Below are 20,316 nucleotides of genomic sequence, written 5' to 3' on the forward strand. Positions count from 1 at the left end.
TCTTCTCTGTAGTTTAGAACTGATTAGTAAATGGATATGCAGGAAGCTCTTTGCGGAATTAGACAAATATGAGTCTGTGCACTTCAATCTATTTTATACATGTTCTGCAAGACCTCAACAACTAGAGCTAATGCTCCCTCAGCTCCATTGAACTAATTAAGCTAGGTCATTATATTAATAATGGGTTGCCCTTCTGTCTGCATTTATGGCACTTAGCAAGTCAGTGCAAGAGTGAACGCTTATCTCACGAAGGAGAGAGCTCCTGAATTAGATTAATCCATCAAGATAATTAATGTGACTTGATTACTGAAAAATCTGGCATATACAAACAGGTATCTGCAGTCACAGGATGCAAGCAACAACACTCCAAAATACTGAGCAAGGCCCTGAGCCTGTACTATTGAATAAAGAGGTGGCTGACACCAAGACATGGTGACAGGCTGCTGATGTGGTACATGCAAAGGGTGCCACAGGATCTGAATGTTGCTATCAATGCTTAGGTTAACTCAGCTGAGTTGATATTTTGCTACAAACAGTTCTAATGCTATTTGTCATATAAAAACACCTCATTGAATTAGTTTCAGTTCTCTTCTTTAAGGAGCATGGAAGAGCAGAGATACTTGATAACTAATTAAGAAAAACTCTGCAGTCACCGCCCCAAAAATATAAAATCGAATGCACTTTGGGTATGGCTTCGATAGCTTTCTTGTTCTGCCAATTCTTTCAGCAGGCACTTTACCTCCTTCAGTTCACTTGCTGACAGAGTGCCATAGACAAAGTTCCTAATGGCTTGGAACACTAGTTCCTTACGCTGGTGACAACTGGCTGAGAGCAGAATGCAATAATTCTTCTGTATCATAAATACTAAAATATAATGAAAAGTTGATAGCCGGGATAAGGAAAAAGGTTTCAAAATTGTTGAAGTGGAAATTTATAAAGAACAAAGGTTTTCTTCTTGGCAGAGAGAAATACACATGTGAACTTCTATGTAGTACGATCTATTACAAAACAAATGAAAAAAAATCCTAAGTTTTTTAAGTGATCTTAATGCTGCCTCCTAGAAGTTGATGGGCAGTTTCAGGATTTCTGTTATCAAGAATGCAGGTTTAGAGATTTATCAATTAATCATTGGCTGCACCAAAGGGGAGAAACCCTTGTCTCAGTCTCACACCTACAGACCCACTATATTCAATTTGTTTTTCTCATAAATAGTGAGAAAGACATGAAGTGATTCAAGTCCCACTGAAGTATTCTTCAGCCTCTCCATGTCCCCTCTGCACTCCCAATCACAGGCTGAGGATCCAAAGATTAGGACTGGTGAACTGCCAAGGATCTTTGTAGGCACTGGAGTAGAAAACAAACTGTCCGTATGGTTTGTTAAACAAACAAACAAAACTGTCTATTCAATTAAGCTGTTGTTTAAAACAAGATATATTGAAGAAATTTAAGACTTTATGAGTACAAATTTGTACAGGTATTTGTCTGCAGTGAAACCCTCATTTACAGTTGAGGGTAGTGGAGTGCTCTTAGGCCTCAAAGGCCTGATTCATGGCACTATTCTGTGTGTTTCCTAACAATACATGGCAATATAGGTAGCTCAACATAGCCATAAAATAGCTATTTGGATGCACAATAGCAAACACATAGTAAAACCAGAAAATTTTGATTTAAATTTAACAGCATGTGAATCACTGAGTGCAGCTCGCAAAGGAGGTATTAAGCTCAGGTATAACTACTAGTGTGACTAATGATATATACAGAACAAGGAGCTATTTCAATGAACAGTAGAACAAGAGGAAGAAAAAAATATCAAATTAAAATGATGCCCTGTGCAGGCTATCTTAAAACATTTTTGACTGTTATTTCAAAATCAAATTTCCACAAATAGAGAGAAAAATGTCATTCATTGCAGCACTTTTTGTAAAGTCGGAAGGTTAAAAGAAAATAATTTTGTAACCAAGCATAAAATAGGCATTTGAAAAATGATTTAGCTGGGGAAAAACACAATTTTTTCCACATTAAGATAACTTAAGAACACCCAAATTGATTTTTATTAGACTTCTCATAATCACTTCTGAGCTGACACATGCATGAGACATTCAGCCCCAAAGGTCACTTCTGAGAAGGCTATAAGTAACTGGAAACAGCACTGCAGGATGAAATGATGTCTCACTGCTGACTATTACTGCTGGAGAATGATGAATATTTTACTCCTGAGGCTAAGAGACAGATCCTGTAAATAAATTTTCATTTCTTGGCAGTGCTGATAGCTGAAATGTGATGTGATGGAGCTGGTTTTCCCAATCTTAGTTTTTTATTTAAAGAGAGAGCGAGATGGATGCTGGCAAGGCCTGTGGGCCTCTGTTGGAGGGAGCTCACCACACACTTTTCTCCATGGCCAGCAGCGGGTGGCACAGGGTGAGCCCTGGCTCCTCACATGGTGAGTGGCCGTGGCCACGGCAGTGCCCTCCTCCTCCACCTCCTCCATGCTGCCCCTGCCTGGGCTGCTCAACACTCTTCTAAAACGAATGCCTGATGCAAATGTTGCTGGTCAGCCTGGCTGTGAACACTTTATTCACCTTCCCCAGGATTTGGTTTCCCCACACTTTATTCTCTCTCCCACCTCTTCCTTTTGGTGCCAACACTGGTCACTAAGGTTGTTTAGCGTGGAGAAGAGGAGGTCAGGGAGACTTTGTCACTGTCTACAACTCCCTGAAAGGAGGTTGTAGCCAGGTGGGAGTAGGCCTCTTCTCCCAGGCAATTAGTGAAAGGACAAGAGGACACAGCCCCAAGCTGTGCCAGAGGAGGTTCAGGTTGGACATTAGAAGGAATTCGTTCACAAAAAAGGGTGATTAGATATTGGAATGGACTGCCCAGGAAGGTGGTGGAGTCACTGTCCCTGAAGATGCTTAAGGAAAGACTGGACATGGCACTTAGTGCCATGGTTTAATTGACATGGCGGTGTTCGGTCATGGGTTGGACTCGAGGTCTCTTCCAACCTGATAGATTCTGATTCTGTGAAAACAAAACACAAGAGGAGGCCTCTGGTGAACTACAGCTTTTCACCAGAGCCGGTCGGCCGGCTCTGCTACCCATACAGAGCAGCGACGCGAGCAACAGCTCACTACTTGTGGCTCCCCACGGTGGGGGACCCAGCTCTTCTTCCCCGTTTTTTTATGTTTCCACCGGCCCCGCCTCCCCACGGAGCCGTCACGGGCCCTGCGCAGGCGCGGCTCGGCCATGTCGGCGGCCGTGCAGCGGGCGCTGGCCGAGTTCCGCGCCGCCCGCGGTAGTTGCTGTGGCCGCTCCGCGCCCCGCGGACCCGCCGGAGTGTCCGCGGCTTCCGGAGCCCGCCGAGGGACCGCGGGCCGCAGTTGGGCCGGGCGGCGGCGCTGCTCAGTGAGTGCCGAGGCGGGCGGGTCGGGGGTGCGGCGCCAGTCGGTGCCTGAGCCGCGTCTCGCTGCCGCCTCCGCAGGTCCATCGCCGCCGGCGCAGGCGGCTCCGGTGTGGGCGCGCCCGCTGCTGCTGAAGGTGCTTCTCTGGGCCCGTGCTGCTGGCGCTGTTCGCGGAGCTGGAGCTGGGGCTGCCCTACTTTCGTCTCTTCCTTGCTCTACTGGATGTACGCCGGCACCCGCGGCCCCGCCGAGCGGCGGCCCGGCGAGCTCAGCGCTTACTCCGTGTTCAACCCCGGCTGCGCCGCCATCGCCGGGCACGCTGACGGCGAGCAAGCTGGAGCGGAGCTTGCACTACCGGCCCGCCGCGGGCAGGTAGCGGGGCCCGGGCGGGGACAGCCGCTGTGCTGCCTGCCCGCCGCCCGCCCGTCCACAGGACCCGGGAAGGGCCGACGGGGGAGGAGACGGGGGTTGTTTCTATACAAAACGCCTTCTTGAGCCTTACTGCTGGCCCCGAGTCCCCCGGCGCCGTCCGGTCCCGAATAAAGCCGTAGCAAAGCCCGCGCTCTGGTCTGGTTTCCTGGGGGCCGGGCAGCTGTTGCGGCCGCTGTCGGGCGGCCCCGAGAGGCACGGCCTTGTCACAGCTGTGGCTGCCAGCGTGTCAGCTGGTGCATTTCAGCTCCATAGGAGTTCTGCCGCAGCTTTGACTACACCTTCACTAGAATGGTCCAACTGCTGCTCTTCCCAGTACTGGCTGGAAGCCTCTTTCTGAAGAAAAGACATGAAGAAGTGCTATCCATTTATCTAAAACAGACTGCTGTTTCAGTTTGCACTCGTGTCTTTGATCTAACACAAACATCTGATTATCATGCAAAGTCTGTTTGCTTCATATTAGTTCTCATAATTTGTAACATAAGCAAAAAAAAAGACATGCCTGGCAGGTGTACTTGTATGATCCGCCACTATTTTTAATATACAGATCATTGCATTAAACCAGATCTGCCCAGCAAAGTGGTAGAGTCACCATCTCTGGAAGTGTTCAGAAAACAGGTGGATGTGGCACTTGAGAACATGTTTTACTGGTGATTGTTGTGGTGGTGCTAGGTAGACAGTTGGACTTGATCTTAAACGTCTTTTCCAACCTTAACGATTATGTGATTCAATGAAATCATTAAGTCATAGTGAAGAGCAGCTGCTACAACTTGTGCCTCTAAGGACAAAGTTGAGAAAAAAACCCACAAATTGGTCCTTCAAATCCTGATTTGTTATGCCTTGTCTAATTTAACTGTTAAACACAGTGTTCAGGCTTGAGTTACTGCAAGTTTTCTCATTGGTTGTGGAAACAAAAGGAAGTGGTGTTTTGAATTTAACTGGACTGGAAAGAGATTAATAGATTAAAATATACATAATATGTTAACACTGTTAAGCATCACTCAGTAGTTAAACATCTCTCAGTAGCTCTCCACAGCACTCTCACAGCTTCTTAGGCTTTTGTCTAATTTCCAAATGCCGCTATTTAAAGCCAAACCCAGAATTTTTTGATTTGCACATAATCAACCATCCTCTGGTAAAAATCCCTCAGAGTTCTCATTATTATTACACATTCCTCTTGACTGTACAAATCACAGAAGCACAGAATATGCTGAGTTGGAAGGGACCCACAAGGATCACAGAGTCCAGCTCCTGGCCCTGCACAGGACCATCCCCAGGAGTCACACCATGTCCCTGAAAGTATCATCCAAACACTAGAACTCTGTCAGGCTGATGCTGTGACCACTTCCTTGGGGAGCCTCTTCCAGTGCCTAACCACCCTCTGGGTGAACCTCTGGGTGAAAAACCTCTTAAATCCAACCTAAACCTCCCCTGACACAACTTCAGGCCATTCCCTCGGGTCCTGTCACTCGTCACCGCCTGCCCCTCCTCTTCCCCTCATGAGGAAGTTGTAGACTGCGATGGTCTCTCCTCAGTCTCTTCTCCAGGCTGAACAGACCAAGTACCCTCAGCCACTCCTCACATGGACTCCCCTCAAGGCCCTTCATCTTCACTGCCTTCCTTTGGACGCTGTCTAATAGCGTAATATCTTTCTTATATTGTGGTGCCCAAAACTGCACACAGTATTCAAGGTGAGGCTGCCCCAGTGCAGAGCAGAGCGGGACAATCCCCTCCCTTGACTGGCTGGGGGTGCTCCCCCTTGACTGGCTGGTGATGCTCCCCGGGACATTTGGCCCTCCTGGCAGCCAGGGCACTGCTGACTCATATTCAACTTGCCAGGAACCAGGACCCCCAGGTTCCTTTCCATGGCACTGCTTTCCAGCATCTCATTCCCCAGCCTGTACATACATCCGAGGTTGCCCCATCCCAGGTGCAGAACCTGGCACTTCCCCTTGTTGAACTTCATACGGTTGGTATTTGTCAAGGCCTCTCTGCAGGGCCTCCTTGCCTTCAAGTGAGTCAACAGCTCCTCCAGTTTTGTGACATCTGAAAAATTGCTTAATGTCCCTTCCAGTCCTGTGTCCAAGTCATTTATGAAGAGGCTGAAGAGGACAGGGCCTAAGATGGAGCCCTGCAGAACCCCAGTAGTGATGCTGCATTTTGGTTTTGATTAACATAGGTTCTGCAGGTTCAAAGGCCTCTTTGTAGTGGACACAGAGTAGCAAATATAATTATTTGTTTCCTCAGAAGAACCATGAACTGTGAACCTTTCCATTCTTAAACGCTATTCTAATTATAGGTCAAGAAGTAGTCAGATGATACTCAAAACACCTGTAAACAATGGAATTTTGTGAGTTGAAACTTTATTCACAATGATAAAAATAAACATCAGCATAGTGTTTATGGGGAATTGATAATCTGACATCCTGTACAGTTCGATTCTGTGGGGGTTTTTTAAAACAAGGAAATACATGCAAATAAATATTAAATATAAGGTAAGATTCAGGAAATTATAAAACTTCATAGCAGCAATGCTGGAAATAAAGTTTTCACTTGCTATAAACTCTAGTTGCATTATGTCCAGATGGATTTATAGACTCTTGTACTTAATGCTTCATGAAACAAGTTACCACAATAAGTGAGCATGAAGCTGGAAGGCACAAGAAATAAAAACTGACACAGTTCATCTGTTCCAGTGCTTTGTGTTGGTTCGCCTATTTCCTTCTACCCAAATAAATGTACATTACACATTTTGAAATAGAGATGACATGAATAACAAAGGCTTGTAAAAGGTTTTACTGAAGTAGATAAAGAATGACAGAGAAATTGGCATTGAGACCTTGCACTGTCTCTAAATACATGAATACTGTAATTCTGCTTTAGTGGTAATAACTTTCACTGAGTTATTCTTAGAGGGGATTTAAAAAAGTTTGAAGAAGTGAGAGCTTAATCAGAGAGGGAAAAAAATTCCTCCACAACCCTCTGCTTGGATAAGACCTCACTTTGTTACCTAATTTTTCTCTTGTATTCTAACAAGGCAAAAGTTACCAAGATAAGTTTGATATCTGGTGCTAGAGCTATTCTTCTGGGCCCAAAGCTCTCACTTCTCAAATGACTAGGAGGGACAAGAAGAGCCTACTAACTCAAAAGCATGTCAAGCTGTTGAAAGAACCTTGTGACAGCAACTAAGTACAGGTTTGTTACCACACATGGAAATGCTCTCTATTCCTATGACTTTCCTCTTTCATTTGTTACATACACATTTTTTCCCAGTGCAGTAGTGAGTTAAAACACTTCTGTAACTTCCTGTTGTCATAGCAAAATTATCATCTTGCTAACAGCTGCGTAAGCAGCAGAAACTTTTTTTCCCAGGTTTACAAGCAACTAAGCAGGGCCCTGGAAAACTAGTATCCACTCTTGAATATTAATGAGTGAAATTATTCCCTCCAGAGTGCATTATCCTATAGCTGCAAATTTCATCTGTCATCACGCTGCCTTTTCACCTACCAGTGACTACCATTCTTTTCCTGTTCAAAGCACATCAGAGTACATGGTAGATAGAAATATCAAGCATACTCTCTACGTATAGGAAGCTAATTAATTATATTTTAGGCCAGCAGTTAATATCTGCATGTGGTAGTCAAGTATTGTATTGACGGTCACACAACACAGAAGCTAGTTATTAAATTTACAGAAGAACCTGAGGTGCTTCATTCCAAAGTTAGTTCTGCAACTGATGTTAAGGAGGGAAGGCCTGGGAATGGCCCACATAGAAGCCAGCATGCTAAACATATATAAGCCAGCCTGAGAACTGTGGTGGATTTCTACAAACATGTCTGACTTTCTCCCTGGAGCTCTATTACAAGTATTATAGCAGAATAAGGTAACACATCCTCTCTTAATTCAATTCTAACCTGGTGATTCCAAAACTAATCCACACTGTTGGCAATTCGGATTCTAATACAATGATTAAATAATACCATGCAAAGCAATCTAGCTTCAGGCAGGAAAGATGCTGAATTACATCCCAGAATATCCAGTGTATTTTCTTGGTAATGGGGGCTGTGAGTGCAAGTGCAAAGAGACTTGAAAATTGGAGGGTGGTAGTGGTGGTGGTGTGTTATTTCTGCTAAGTATTTCTTAACTGCTATGCCATGGAAGTTACTTACTAAAAAGTCTCTGAACAGGGAGACTCTCAGGACTAGTCTTTGGCATTTGGCCTCTTTGTTGTAAAGGGAGCCGAGTAACAGCTGAGTAAAGATATGTAAAGCTTGCTATTGAGTGATGCAATGGATTACCTCCTGCTTGTAAAGGTACCTCTGTTTTTCCCCAGCAACTCTTGTAAACATCAGGGAGGGAAACACTGTGCAGTGCAAATACAGTCACTGCACAAGCCCTCACTGTTTTAAACTCACAAAAGCTCATGGAGTTCAGGATAGTTTGGGGATTTTTTTTTTTGGAATCCCACTCATGGGAAGCAGGTAGATTCTGGAGGAGGATGGCAGCCCACCCGGGCAGGAGCTCTCCTTGGTCCTGAACCTGTGCCCTATGCAAGGGCTGCCTTCCTGCCCCCAAGTGCGGGTACCTCATCTCTGGAGAAAAGGACCAAGGCTGAAGGAGAAACAAAAGTGAGCCCACAATGCCAACTAGTGAATCTTTTCAATGCCATGAGATGTGCTACGACCAGCAGTGGCCACTAGCTGACTTCTGTGTGCTTGCACCCACACGAAACAGAGTAAAGCTTCGACAGAAAACATTCTCTTGAAGCAGAAGTCATTATCCCATCCCTGTGTGCCCACCAGACAAGCAGAGTACCAATTGTAATGGAAGGGCTGTGCATTTAGGGGACACTTCCATCCAAATCAACAGAGATAATGTGTACCTAATTCTGTAATTAGTACAGATGAGGCCCCTAACAGATACTGAGTTTAGTTCTTTTTTTTTTTTTTTTTTTTTTGCAAGTGAAGCTTAAAAAGAGCATTCAGAAGTGTTCAAGTGTTCACCAAACTACCTGCTGTAAATTGATAAACCTTCAGGATGCTGTCCTTCACCTACACAGAAAAAAGGTTAGCATATTTTCAACTTTAACTTTGGGAAACTCCTACTACAAAACTGGTTCTTCCCTAAAACATGAGTTGTGTCTCACTAAATTATTTTTTTTCTATAAATGGTGACCTTACCTTGTCCCCATAAAAGTCTAAACGTATTTTTTGGCAATAATCATATTCTGTATCCTCGTAATTTAATCAGTCAATCACTCAGCTCGCCCACTCAACAGTAATAAGCCATTGACCCTGTGGTTTCAGACTGGATCAATGCTATGCTTAAGTTTTGGACACCTGGAGGCCTTGTGTGCAAATAGGAGGAAACTCTTTTAACTTACTTTAGACGTGATCAATTTTTCCTCTGATGTGTTGATTACATTAGCAGATTGCTTTCGCTAGAAACCTTTGTCCAACAGCCTGCAGGCAATGAGCAGCATATGCTTAAGTTTCTTGCTGGAGATGGCATACTTAAGCCACTTGCTTGGGTATTTAAGGGTTTTCAGGTATATCATACAGTTCATTGTTCTCAGTCTGATTCACCTGCAGAAATCTCAGCTGAATGTGGCCTGACAAGTGGCAGCATAGACACTACTGCCTACCGTGCCTCCGCTACTGATGCTGTTGGCTGGACATTTCAGAGGTTTCATACTGCTGTCTCTCTGGACATACAAATGTTCTAATCTCCAGCGCTCCCAGCTTTTCCGAAACTCCATCTGAACCTAACAGAAGCAAAGAAGAAAACAAAAGGAATTAATGTAGAACTAATCCGCTCTTTAAATGACTCCATTTGCATTAGAAAAGAGCAAGGGGAAAAAAGAGAAAAAAAAAGATACCACACTGCTGAGAAAAGCTGAAACCTGCAATATTATTGCTTCAAATTATCCAATTATCTTGTTAGTCCATTGTAGGGTATTTCACATTTGAAATAATGACATTCCTGTTTACTTGTAGAAATAAAGCTCTTTTATGCACCAGAAAATCTTAGCTTCATTATTTTACTCTAAATTGTATTCACCTGCAATACTGATTGTGCCCTGCCGATACCAACAATTAAGTTGATTTTGCTTATCAGCCATGAAATGTCTGAACAGATTGGCTTCGTGCTCAATACTGTCACCACAGGTATTCTTAAGAGTTCTGTTCTAACTTCTGGTTTGATTTAAACATTATTATGTCCTGGATTATTTTTGTTCTTTGAATATTTATGTAAGTTTTTTTATTCCATACAAAAATGAAGATTTATTCAGAATTCAAAACAACAATTAAGCAAGTTGAAGACTGTACTGTTTAAATAGCAATTCCAGTATCTTTTTCCAGATACTAGCTTTTTTTTAAAGCTACAAAATATACTGATCTAGTCGCAGGTTCTGGGTTGAACTCTGTAACCTCTGTACTCATTTGGAAGTTTACCCAGGGTCTTTTCACTGCTACACAAGACCAGAATTTAGATCTCCCAGTTCCATGGGCAAAGTTCTTGCCACTTGACCAAAGTAAGAACCTCCATTAGCTTTTAACACATAAGGCAGAGGACAGAAAATTGAACACCCCGTACTCTAGATAGGAAGGCAGGAGTGCAACTACAGTAATCAATTCATTATGGCGTGTACTTCAGCCTGGAAATAAGTTCACTGTAGGTGGATCACTCAAGTGAGCCTTCTCTGGAGAGATGCTTTTTGCTTCCTTTTAGGATCTAGTACTGACCACCAAGAGACTAAACAGGCTGATGGCAGTTTCAGCATAGACTTGTCATCATTCCTGGGCTGCTGAAACCTTCATATTCTGAAGGAAACTTCCTAGGGAACCAGCTGCTGTATGTCTGTCTCCTCTGCTTGTTCCCTGTGAAATACTGAATCTGGGAGGCAGCCCTAAAAGAAAGGAGCAAAGCCTTATATAACTAATTGTCTTCCCTTGTTGGGTACCTCTAGCAGTGCTTATCAGCTCTGGGCTATAGCCCCTGTATTGAATATTGTCCTGATGGGAACCAGCTGCATCTCTGGGTTTCTGACAATGGAATCTGTCTCTCCAGTATCACAACCAAATGGGTCAGAAGAAAAGATGCTAAGATGGAAGCTTGTGTTGTACCATGGTAACGGGGAGTTGTTGTGTTAAAAGGTGCACAAAGACACCAGAGAAAGACAGTGTGTCTGGGATAGCTTGGCACTGAAGAATGAGGGAGAATGGCCAGATAAAGACAGAAATGCAGGAACCATACTGTCTGCAGAATTGGCCATATTACCACCCCTTGGCATCTTTTGTGGGCATGAAAAACAACAGGCAGCACTGGGAAAAAGCTGTTGTAGAGATTTACAGGCAAACCCTGAACAAAAGCATGAATGTACTGACTGACAGAATAAGTCAATGAGCAATAGAAATAGGTACCTTCAAGTCAGTCAAAGGGAGGACATAACAGGCTATAGCTATGATACAAATAGCCTGCAAGATTGAGATAAGTGAATGGAAGACTGGAACAAAAGACTGTAGGAAAGGATCTATCTTAGGAATGGATCTGTATGACAGAATATAAATTTTCTCTCAAAAGGTTAGGAAAAGGATAGGGAGCAGCTCTGCTGTCTGTGCTGAATTGAGCTTTTGCCTAGATGGCTGTGAATGTATAACCAAGGGAACAGCTTAAGATTTATTTTGCAAAGAGGCAGTTCTCTAGCACAGAAGTAGACCTACAGATCTTTCAGCAAAATTATTATCATAGTAACTTCCACGTGTCAATAAGATTCCCCAGAAATAAGCTCTACAGGGAAAAGGAAACCAAGAACAAACCTCTTGTGATATGCTGATTTTGTCTGGGTAGAGTTAATTTTCTTCATAGCAGCTGGTATGGGGCTGTGTTTTGGATTTGTGCTGAAAACAGTGTTGATAATACAGAGATGCTTTTTTTATTGCTGAGAAATACTTACACAGTGCCAAGGCATTTTCTGCTTCTCATCCCACCCTGAGATCGAGCAGGCTGGGCATGCACAAGAAGTTGGGAGGACACCTGCCTGACAATGGGAAGTAGTCAATGAATTCCATGTTTTGCTTTACTTGCACGCACAACTCTTGCTTTTTCTGTCAAACTGTCTTTATCTCAACCCATGAGTTTTCTCACTTTTACTCTTTCAATTCTCTTCGCCATCCCACCAAGGGGGAGTTAGCGAGTGGCCACGTGGGCTTAGTTGCCGGGGTTAAACCATGACACGTGAGAAAGGGGAAGAAGAAAAATGTTTATGTAGCGTATTTTGAAAGGGAAGAGGTAGGAGAATTTGAAAAAGATGGTGATGGAGGGTTAAAGTGGAGAAGACTTCTCATAGAGGCCAGTTGATCGAGTTTAATGCAGCTAATGGGGAAGGATGTTGAGAGCGTGGCAATGAATGTGGAATCTGATTACAAAATAGTTAAATTCTGGCAAAAAAAAAAAATCTCAACAAATCACAGTGAAAGGAGAGTAGGTCTGAAATGGGATGGAATGGAGCTGATGGAAGTTTAATGAGTTTTCTATATGGAGAATGAAAAGAAATTACAAGAAAAAGGGAGGATTGGGCAGTATTTAAAGAATTCAAGAGTCCTGGCATCAGGACAGATTCTTTAATGTAGACGAGAGTGAAGTGTACTTCCATAGTGACAGGAAAGAGGCAAAAAGGAGAACCAAGACTACAGAGAATTAAACCTGAACCATCTTAAACTAACTGTTGGAAAAAGGCAGCATCTCTGTGGTTTAAAATATTTCTTATAGAAAGCAGTACTAACTGCAGAAAAACTGGTCATATTAACCCTAGCTCATTTTGCAAAGAACAACAGTGGTAACAGGTAAGGTCCTGCTATTGGCTTCAGAACAAGTTCAGAGAAAATCCAGAATCTTTCAGATGAAATAAGATTTAAATATGAACATATTCTAGTGTTTTTTCAGAAGTAGATACTAGAAAAGGATAACAATAACACTTCTAGCTAAATTTCTACTCTTGATCTGGGCACTAGGACTTGTAAAGATCTTTCATTCTGTATGGTTAAGGAAAAAGCAAAGGAGTCAATGAGTCACAGACAAAAATAAAATATAGACCACATTGCAAACAAGGATATTCTTTGGACACATATAGTGTGTCAGAAGACAAACAGTTTCTCATTCAGTTTAGGAAAATATTTCTCATATAGAAAAGAAATAGAAGAGACTTTATTTAATCAAACTCTTTACATGGATTTATTTTATGTATGCTGATGACTGGGCTTGACAAAACCCTACTCCCTTCTTTTAACAAGAGCTGGAACAAGCAGAATAATTCATCCTAGACTGTCTGTCAGTGAAGCTGAGCACACTGTGGTTAGATTTTATGAACTATATTACAAAAGCAAGAGAATTATAGTAATAAGAGATTTGAAGGATCTCTTAGAAACATAGATAGGCTATTACACAGTAAGCCCCCTAAAATGAAACAAGCCTACCTGTTTCAGGTTTGTAATAGAGTCTGAGTTATGATGTAACTTTGCCCTCATATCATGTGAAGGAAATTACTGGACATTACTCAGGAGAGGCCTGGCTGCAGCTGCCAAAGTGAATCAAAAGAAATACAGGATGTACCAGCAGACAATGCTGCATTTTACAATTAAAGTACACCTGTAAAGCTGTACAAGGAATTTGAAACAAATATTCTCTAATTAATATTTGAGTAAAGCCTGTTGCTACCTACCTTTGAGTTTCACAAGCAGTACAACTAACAGATTCACTTAAACAAAATCTTACCCACAAGCTACAAAAGTAAACATTCTCCTGCAAGGCTTAGTTCAGGATGCCTGCTGCTTTTCTATTGACTCCAGCCTGGCCATAATGACACAAGTAGCACATTTTTCCACCAATTCCAATTCTTTGATGAGGCCTGTCTCTCAATAGGTGATCTTGAATTACCAGGTCATGGTTAAAAGTAGATTTAGTGTGAGTGTAAAACACATTAATGCTCATTTAATTTAATAATGTACTGCCAAATAGGAAGTGTTTGCTTCCCTTGAAAATCTGGCTGCTGAATGAATGAACGAATGAATGATAATAATCACTTAGAAGGTAACATGAGGAATTCCTGCGATATGGAAACAGAATTATACCCTTTCACCCAACAAGGCTGGGATTCAGCAGAATCCACAGGAGATGGTATTTGCAATCAATTACTCAAAGCCAAAGATACATTTCTTCTGGGCCTGTGGGAGAGCTCACCACTTTGTGAAGTTCAGTTTCTTAATGAGAGAGTGATTATGTCTTCAAGAGCTGGGCCACAGGGAAACCAAATGAAACCAAACTATACAGCAATAGCCATGAGGATTCTCCAGCTTCAACAGTCAGTTGAGTTCACAGATTAAAAAGGGCTCCACTCCCACATTCACCAAAACAAGCAAAAAAGAAGCACCATGAGATTAAGAAGAGCAGCTATAATTCTTAAAAAAAGATTCCAGCAGTACAAACTGTACAATTGTGAGCAAGACAATTTGTGAGATTCCACATCTACAAATAGTGACCCTAAATTATACTGCCTGAATTCCTTCCAACAACATTTGTCTCTTGAGTTATCCTGTGCAGCTGTGCAGGGAAGGGTCTGTAAAAAAAAGTGAAATTTCTGAAAAAGGACAATTTAGCAGTTCAAGACCATTTTCAATTTCCTTTTCCTACAGTGTATGCTGATAAGGCAAATTGGAACAAATGGTGTCTCTCTTACCTCATTATTGATGAAACAGTAAAGAATTGCAACCATCAGCCCCTGAAACCAACAAAAACCAGAAGAATAGTCAGCAGAGCAGTTTCCTTGCTTTGTCAAACAAAACTGCAGAGGTCTAGAGGCTCCACACTGGCATGTCCATGATAAGACTGAAAGGTGGAGACAATCTTTGGCCCCTGTCAGCTCTCATGGCAGAGGAGAGGTTTGACCAAACTATATCTCAAAGCACATGATCTTAGGAAAAATGAGTTACTGTTTTCTTCAACCTGTTATTTTTGTTAAATGATTCCTTTCCCCTCTTTTTTCCTTACCTGGTTTCAAGTCATAAACACTTCATAAGTGAGAAATTCACAGTTGTCTTAAATACATCTCTGTGCTTGATAAACAGGGGATTAGTGAGCGTGCAGGGAAACTAAAGGAATAATGATTTCTTTAAACAAGGAGACTCAAAATAGCCTTTACCTAAGGCAACAGTTAAATAAAAGTCACAATAAGCCTACATCCTCTTCACATGCAGTTACAGTTGCAGACTTCTCACAGCACAGATTTTCCAAGGAGTATCAAAAACACCAGAGAAAGCACAAAATTTGCTTTCAGCAATGCCATTATACAATTACATGAAATCACAGACACTTTTGTTATTGCGTTGAGGTGAACCATAGGAAGTAAATATTAATCTATAGACAGGAATACCAGTTTACTGCAGTAAATTTAAGACACTGAAAATAAGTGTATGTGACACTAACATCTAAGCTGGCTATTAAAACCTAGTCCTTATACTTTCACTGTCATAATCCTGTAACATCCAGTGCTAAACTAACAAATATAAGGAACAGGGAACATGCAATGAATTAGAGAGAAAGCAGGTCCCCAAATAGCAGCTAAAAAGTATCTTATGCACATGTGTACACTGTGAGTGCTACCTGGAATGAAGCAAAGGAGAGTTCAGTAAAAAGCTTCACAAAGCGCAGCATCCCTCTGGCATGCTCATCCGTAATAAAGGCAAAGATGACCTCATGGGTCCCCAGTAGTGGGATCAGAGTCAACGTAGACTTGGCCAGCCTAAGACCACAAAGAAAGAAAAAAACACAGTGCCACTGAATAGATCATTGTTGATCCAAATGATCACTGAGAGTCACTGTTTCTGCATTCTGCTTCTGACACACTGTCAGCTTTGGTGAGCCACTGTACCACTTTGTGATGCAAGGTCCTCCTCCAGAGGCAGCAGGAAAAAAAGAAATCCTCAAAATAACCTTAGTAAGTTTCCATATCATTTAACTGCCCCTACCCCTTCGCTGCAGACCATTTCTTGGTGAGAGCTACTCTCTGTATCCAGCTGTATTTAACCTGGAAAATCTTCCAAACTCAGAAGGAGGCCATGTGCTTTCTTGTACCTGTGATGTCTTCCTGCGTATCTTTTTCTCCACCTGTAATTCGGGAAAGATGACCAAAACCTACTTTGTTGATGGCCTGAAAGAAATAATCTATCAATAATTTGAATATTTTAAAAGTATCTTGGCAAAGGGAGGCGTGCTTGCTATTCCACCCTGCGGTGTGTTAAATCTTCGCTGTAACTATCTGTAACTGCGGAACACTTTGTCAAAGCAATTAAGCTGTGTTAAAGTGAGTGATGGCTCCATGATTTAAACAGCAAGTTCAAAGACACAGCTAGCAAAGGAAAGAAGACAAACCAACCTGGAATAAAACATTTTTCACATGTGAGAGAGCACTGCTCAAAAGACACAACCACAGGAAAAAATTCACAAGAATGATCCTTAACTCTCTTTTGATAGACAACACCCAACAGGATAATGAAAGATGCCTTAGCATCACATGGGAGCTTCATGGGCCACAGAATATATCAAGATCTCACAACAATTCAGTAGATACGAAATCACTCATCTAGCAGGGCTGTCAGTACTTAGCAGATCTTGTGTGCCTGAGGGCTACTGGCTGCTATTCTGAATCATGTAATCATTCAGGTTGGAAGTAACCTCTGGAAGTCTCTTGTTGAACTCCAGTTCACAGCAGGTTAGTCAAGGCTGTGTCCAGCAAAGTTTCGAATATCTCCAAGGTCCTCCACAGCCCCTTTGGGCCACTCTTCCAGTGTCAGATCACTCTGACCGTGAATTTACTTTCACCTGAGCTGCAATGGGAATTTCTCTTGCCATAACTTGTGACCTCTGCCCTTGTCCTTTCACTGTGACCCTCTGAAAATACTCCAGCTCCATTTTCTGTATAACCCACACTAGCTGAAGACTGCACTTAAATCTTTACTTACTCTTCTGTTCTGTGGACTGAATAAACCCATTTTGCAGCACCTCCTCCTGTGTCACCTGGTCCAGTGCAAAATTGATGCAAGACCCATGAGGCTGAAGGCAAGGGACACATTGCCTTTCTTATACTGGGAAGCCTCAAGGCGGACACGAGAAGTAGTCTCATAAGTGCTGAATGGAGGGGATCAGTCACTTCCCTTGACCTTCTGTCTCTGCCCTTGGTTGTGCATCCCAGTGTGCAGTCACCCTACACTGCCACAAGGGCACACTGCTCAACCACATTCAACGTATTTTCCTCCAGCCTCCCTGGGTCTTCTGTAGCGTTCTCCCCAGTAAGTGTGCATCCTGTACTGCTGCATGAGGTTATCACAAAGCAAGTGCAAGGTTCCTGCCAGCCCACCCACTGGCCTGCCCATGTCCCTGATACACAAGGACCAGAGGAGGATGAATCAAAGCAGCTGTTGAAATTAAACAGGTTTACACATTTAAATAAGCAGAAATGTAGCTCTTAGTAGACCCAGGCACACCATGGCTTTGGGGGATAGGCAGCCTGTTTAAACAAGCAGCTTACCAGCTTGCCTTGCAATGGAGGTTGTGCTCCACCATCACCTGCCTGAGACAGAGAAGTGGGAGCCTGAAGCTGAATTGGCCCTGGGTAAAAATAAGGAGTTGTGTAGGTGTACAGCAATCTCCTTGCTTATTTAATCAAAGTTAATTGCTCTAGATGGGATACCTGGAGAGTTCTGCCTTAAACAGGAGGCCATGCAAAGTCCTATGAAAAGGATTCCTGGGTAAGCAAAATCCCCCTGAGCAAGGGGAGAAGTTTCTCCACAACTCCAGTCCTGTAGAGAAAACAGGTTTGCTGCCATACTGAACAGTGAGCTTGCTGTGGGCAAGTGGGTAACAGGAGAGAGGTGAGAGACAGACTGGTCTGAAAGCAAAACACTTTTCTCCTTTCTATACATATCTAAACTAGTGACCTTCTAGGGCACCTAGACTAGTCCTTGTTTAAAATAACCCATTCCAGCATAGCAGTTCTGTCTTTCCTCTGCCCAACATCTCTTCCAGTGACTTTGAGTGGAAGAGAAGGGGGAAAAGAAGTCTGATACAGGAATCTCTGATTACTGGTCTTGTTATCATCAGAGGCACACTGAACTCTTTTCAGTAAAAGACTTCTCCAAAACTTCTAGTTACAATCACCGACCTCCAGACAGACCACCAAATCTAGAGTCTTCATGAGTGAAGAAGGTGGCTCTGTTGCTGGGTAAATTCTTTCCTGATAAAACCCTTCTGTTCACACAGAAGATTTTTGAACATGTAAAATGAAGAAATGTATGAACATGCATCTCTGAGGTGATGGCTCACCTGCATCAAACCTTCCTGCCACTTGCACAAGTCATGAGGGCAAAGGCTTTCTCCCTTGACAGGGTAAATTTACAGTCAGACTTTTAAATGGGTTCAAGCCATAAGGACTGGAAAATCCCCCCCTTACATCACCACAAATTTTATCCTGGCAAATAAAGCTCACACATATTCAAATTAAAAAAAAAAAAAAAAGAAAAAAAAGGAGGCTTGAAAACAAAGTTCATTAAAACAAGTCCTTTTCTCTGCTTTGAGCTCTAAAGATGCATTAGGATTTCTAAAATTTCAAGTGAGGTAAAGCAGATAGGTAACATACAAAGCAACTCTATACTGTGATGAGAATGTACCAAAATACATGCTTTGTCTAGCTTAGAAGGCTGCAGCACTGAAATACCCAATTTCAAAGTCGCTAAGTCCAGCGCCAGTAGCAGTCCAGCTGCCACAGCATGTAGCTCCACACTGGAAAATTCAACAGCTAACCTGTTATTCCTACATTGTTTTTCAGACTCCAATACAAAAGTATTCTTCAAGATGCAGAAATGAAGGATGCAACCATGAATCTTAGCAAGGTGACTAAATAACAGGAAGAATTGAGACACAGATAGGGTGAAGCTTGAAAAACAAAAACATTTATGTGATAACCCTGACGTTTCTCTTGAAACACCTCATGCATTCAAGATTGAAAGTCTGTCCCAATAACAACTGGCATGAAGAACAAGGAGCAAAACTCGAAATGAGCCGTCTTAACTTTCTCAAAGTGAAACCTTTTATTTCTACCACTTTTTTTTTATTTTTTTCAAAATTGAATAGGATAGGATATTTCCTTTGGGAGAAATCTACAATGACCAAGTAGTCCAACTGCCTAACTACTTCAGGGCTGTTCAAAATGTAAAGCATGTTATTAAGGGCATTGTCCAAATGCCCCTTAAACAGTGACAGTCATGTATATTGACTACCTCTCTAAGAAGCCTGTTCCAGTCTTTGACCACCCTTGCTGTAAAGAAATGCTTCCTAATGTCCGGTTTATCCCTCCCCTGGTGGAGCTTCAAATCATTCCTATACATCCTATCACTGGATACCAGGGAGAAGAGCTCAGCTCCACCCTCTCTACTTTCCCTCCTCAGGGAGCTGTAGAGAGCAACGACAAGTCAAAAGTTCTCAGCCACTCCTTACAGGTCATTCCTACCAACCCTTGCACCAGTTTTGTTGCCCTTCTCTGGACACTTTCAACGACTTTAACATCTAGTACTTGCATGTGCTGCGTGTATTTAAAAAATATCTGTTTAATTAATATTCATCCAGTCTAATGGAAGACTGTAAAGTGACAGATATCAAGCCTTTGTCTATCTGTAACACAGGTATAATACCTGCCCCCGGCTTCACTGAGGCTTTTCTGGGGACTGACTAAGCAGCTATACCAATGTGTGACACCACACCTGTGCATTACTCAAGGGCTGTGATTTTTAACCACGTTTGTCCATCCAGTCATGTTGTGTACCTTCTTGTCTACTTCTATTTTGAAGGGCATGGAAAGAGCCAGACCACCATAAGACATACCTGCATTTTATGTCAGTTTTGCACATCAGATTAGCCTGTAGTTTGGAGATGATGATGCATATAACTCTGATAAAGATGAGGAAATTTACCTGGAGAAATGAAAGAAGGATTTATATCATCATCATCAAATAAATACATATGCGCAAGTACTCAAGAAAGCTGGTTTGTGTATGCACGCGTAGGTCTCTGCATTCAGCTACTCTGCAGCTGCAGAATTTGCTACGTAACTCAACTCCTTGCTAAGGAGTTGTGCTCTAAATGCATATTGTGAATGCACAAGTCCTCTTTGAAAACACAGGCACTTCATTAAACAAAGCAGGGAAGCCTACCTACTCTCTGGGAAGTGAGACACTATGAAAATGTGGGTTGGCCCATTTGCCTTGCCTGGAGATCTGAGATTGACACAGTATTGTGGCTGCAAAACATGGCATTTCTACACAATACCACACATTTGTGGCTCTTTCGCAGTCCAGTACCTAAAATACTGTCTCCACCCTCCCTGTACTACCTGCCATAGCTTTCTCTTCACTGGGGAATTAACTGGATTGCTGCAGCATGCTGT

At 42.5% G+C, this 20,316-nt stretch overlaps 2 protein-coding genes across 3 annotated transcripts in view; one reads left to right on the forward strand and one right to left on the reverse strand.

The window, feature by feature from the left end:
• The first annotated feature begins 3,240 nt into the window (after positions 1-3,240).
• Positions 3,241-3,771, forward strand: SAYSD1 (SAYSVFN motif domain containing 1). Its single transcript, XM_029965105.1, is given in 4 exon segments — positions 3,241-3,546; positions 3,548-3,592; positions 3,594-3,704; positions 3,706-3,771. Coding segments are annotated over 4 exon segments (528 nt in total).
• Positions 3,772-8,759: 4,988 nt separating this feature from the next.
• GLP1R (glucagon like peptide 1 receptor) overlaps positions 8,760-20,316 on the reverse strand; it is an 86,572-nt gene continuing 75,015 nt past the window's right edge. Inside the window, exons 10-14 of one of the 2 annotated variants that reach the window (XM_018085363.2) lie at positions 19,755-19,843; positions 15,954-15,986; positions 15,483-15,621; positions 14,560-14,601; positions 8,760-9,588 (exon numbers count right to left, since the gene is read on the reverse strand). In XM_018085363.2, coding sequence (XP_017940852.1) covers positions 9,421-9,588; positions 14,560-14,601; positions 15,483-15,621; positions 15,954-15,986; positions 19,755-19,843 — 471 coding nt within the window. In that variant the 3' untranslated portion in view covers positions 8,760-9,420. The remainder of the gene's footprint in view (positions 9,589-14,559; positions 14,602-15,482; positions 15,622-15,953; positions 15,987-19,754; positions 19,844-20,316) is intronic. The other variant, XM_018085365.2, reaches the window with a different exon arrangement.

This window comes from Manacus vitellinus, unplaced genomic scaffold (genome assembly GCF_001715985.3).
Source record: "Manacus vitellinus isolate BGI_N305 unplaced genomic scaffold, ASM171598v3 scaffold_8_pilon, whole genome shotgun sequence".
NCBI classification, from domain to species: Eukaryota; Metazoa; Chordata; class Aves; order Passeriformes; family Pipridae; genus Manacus; species Manacus vitellinus.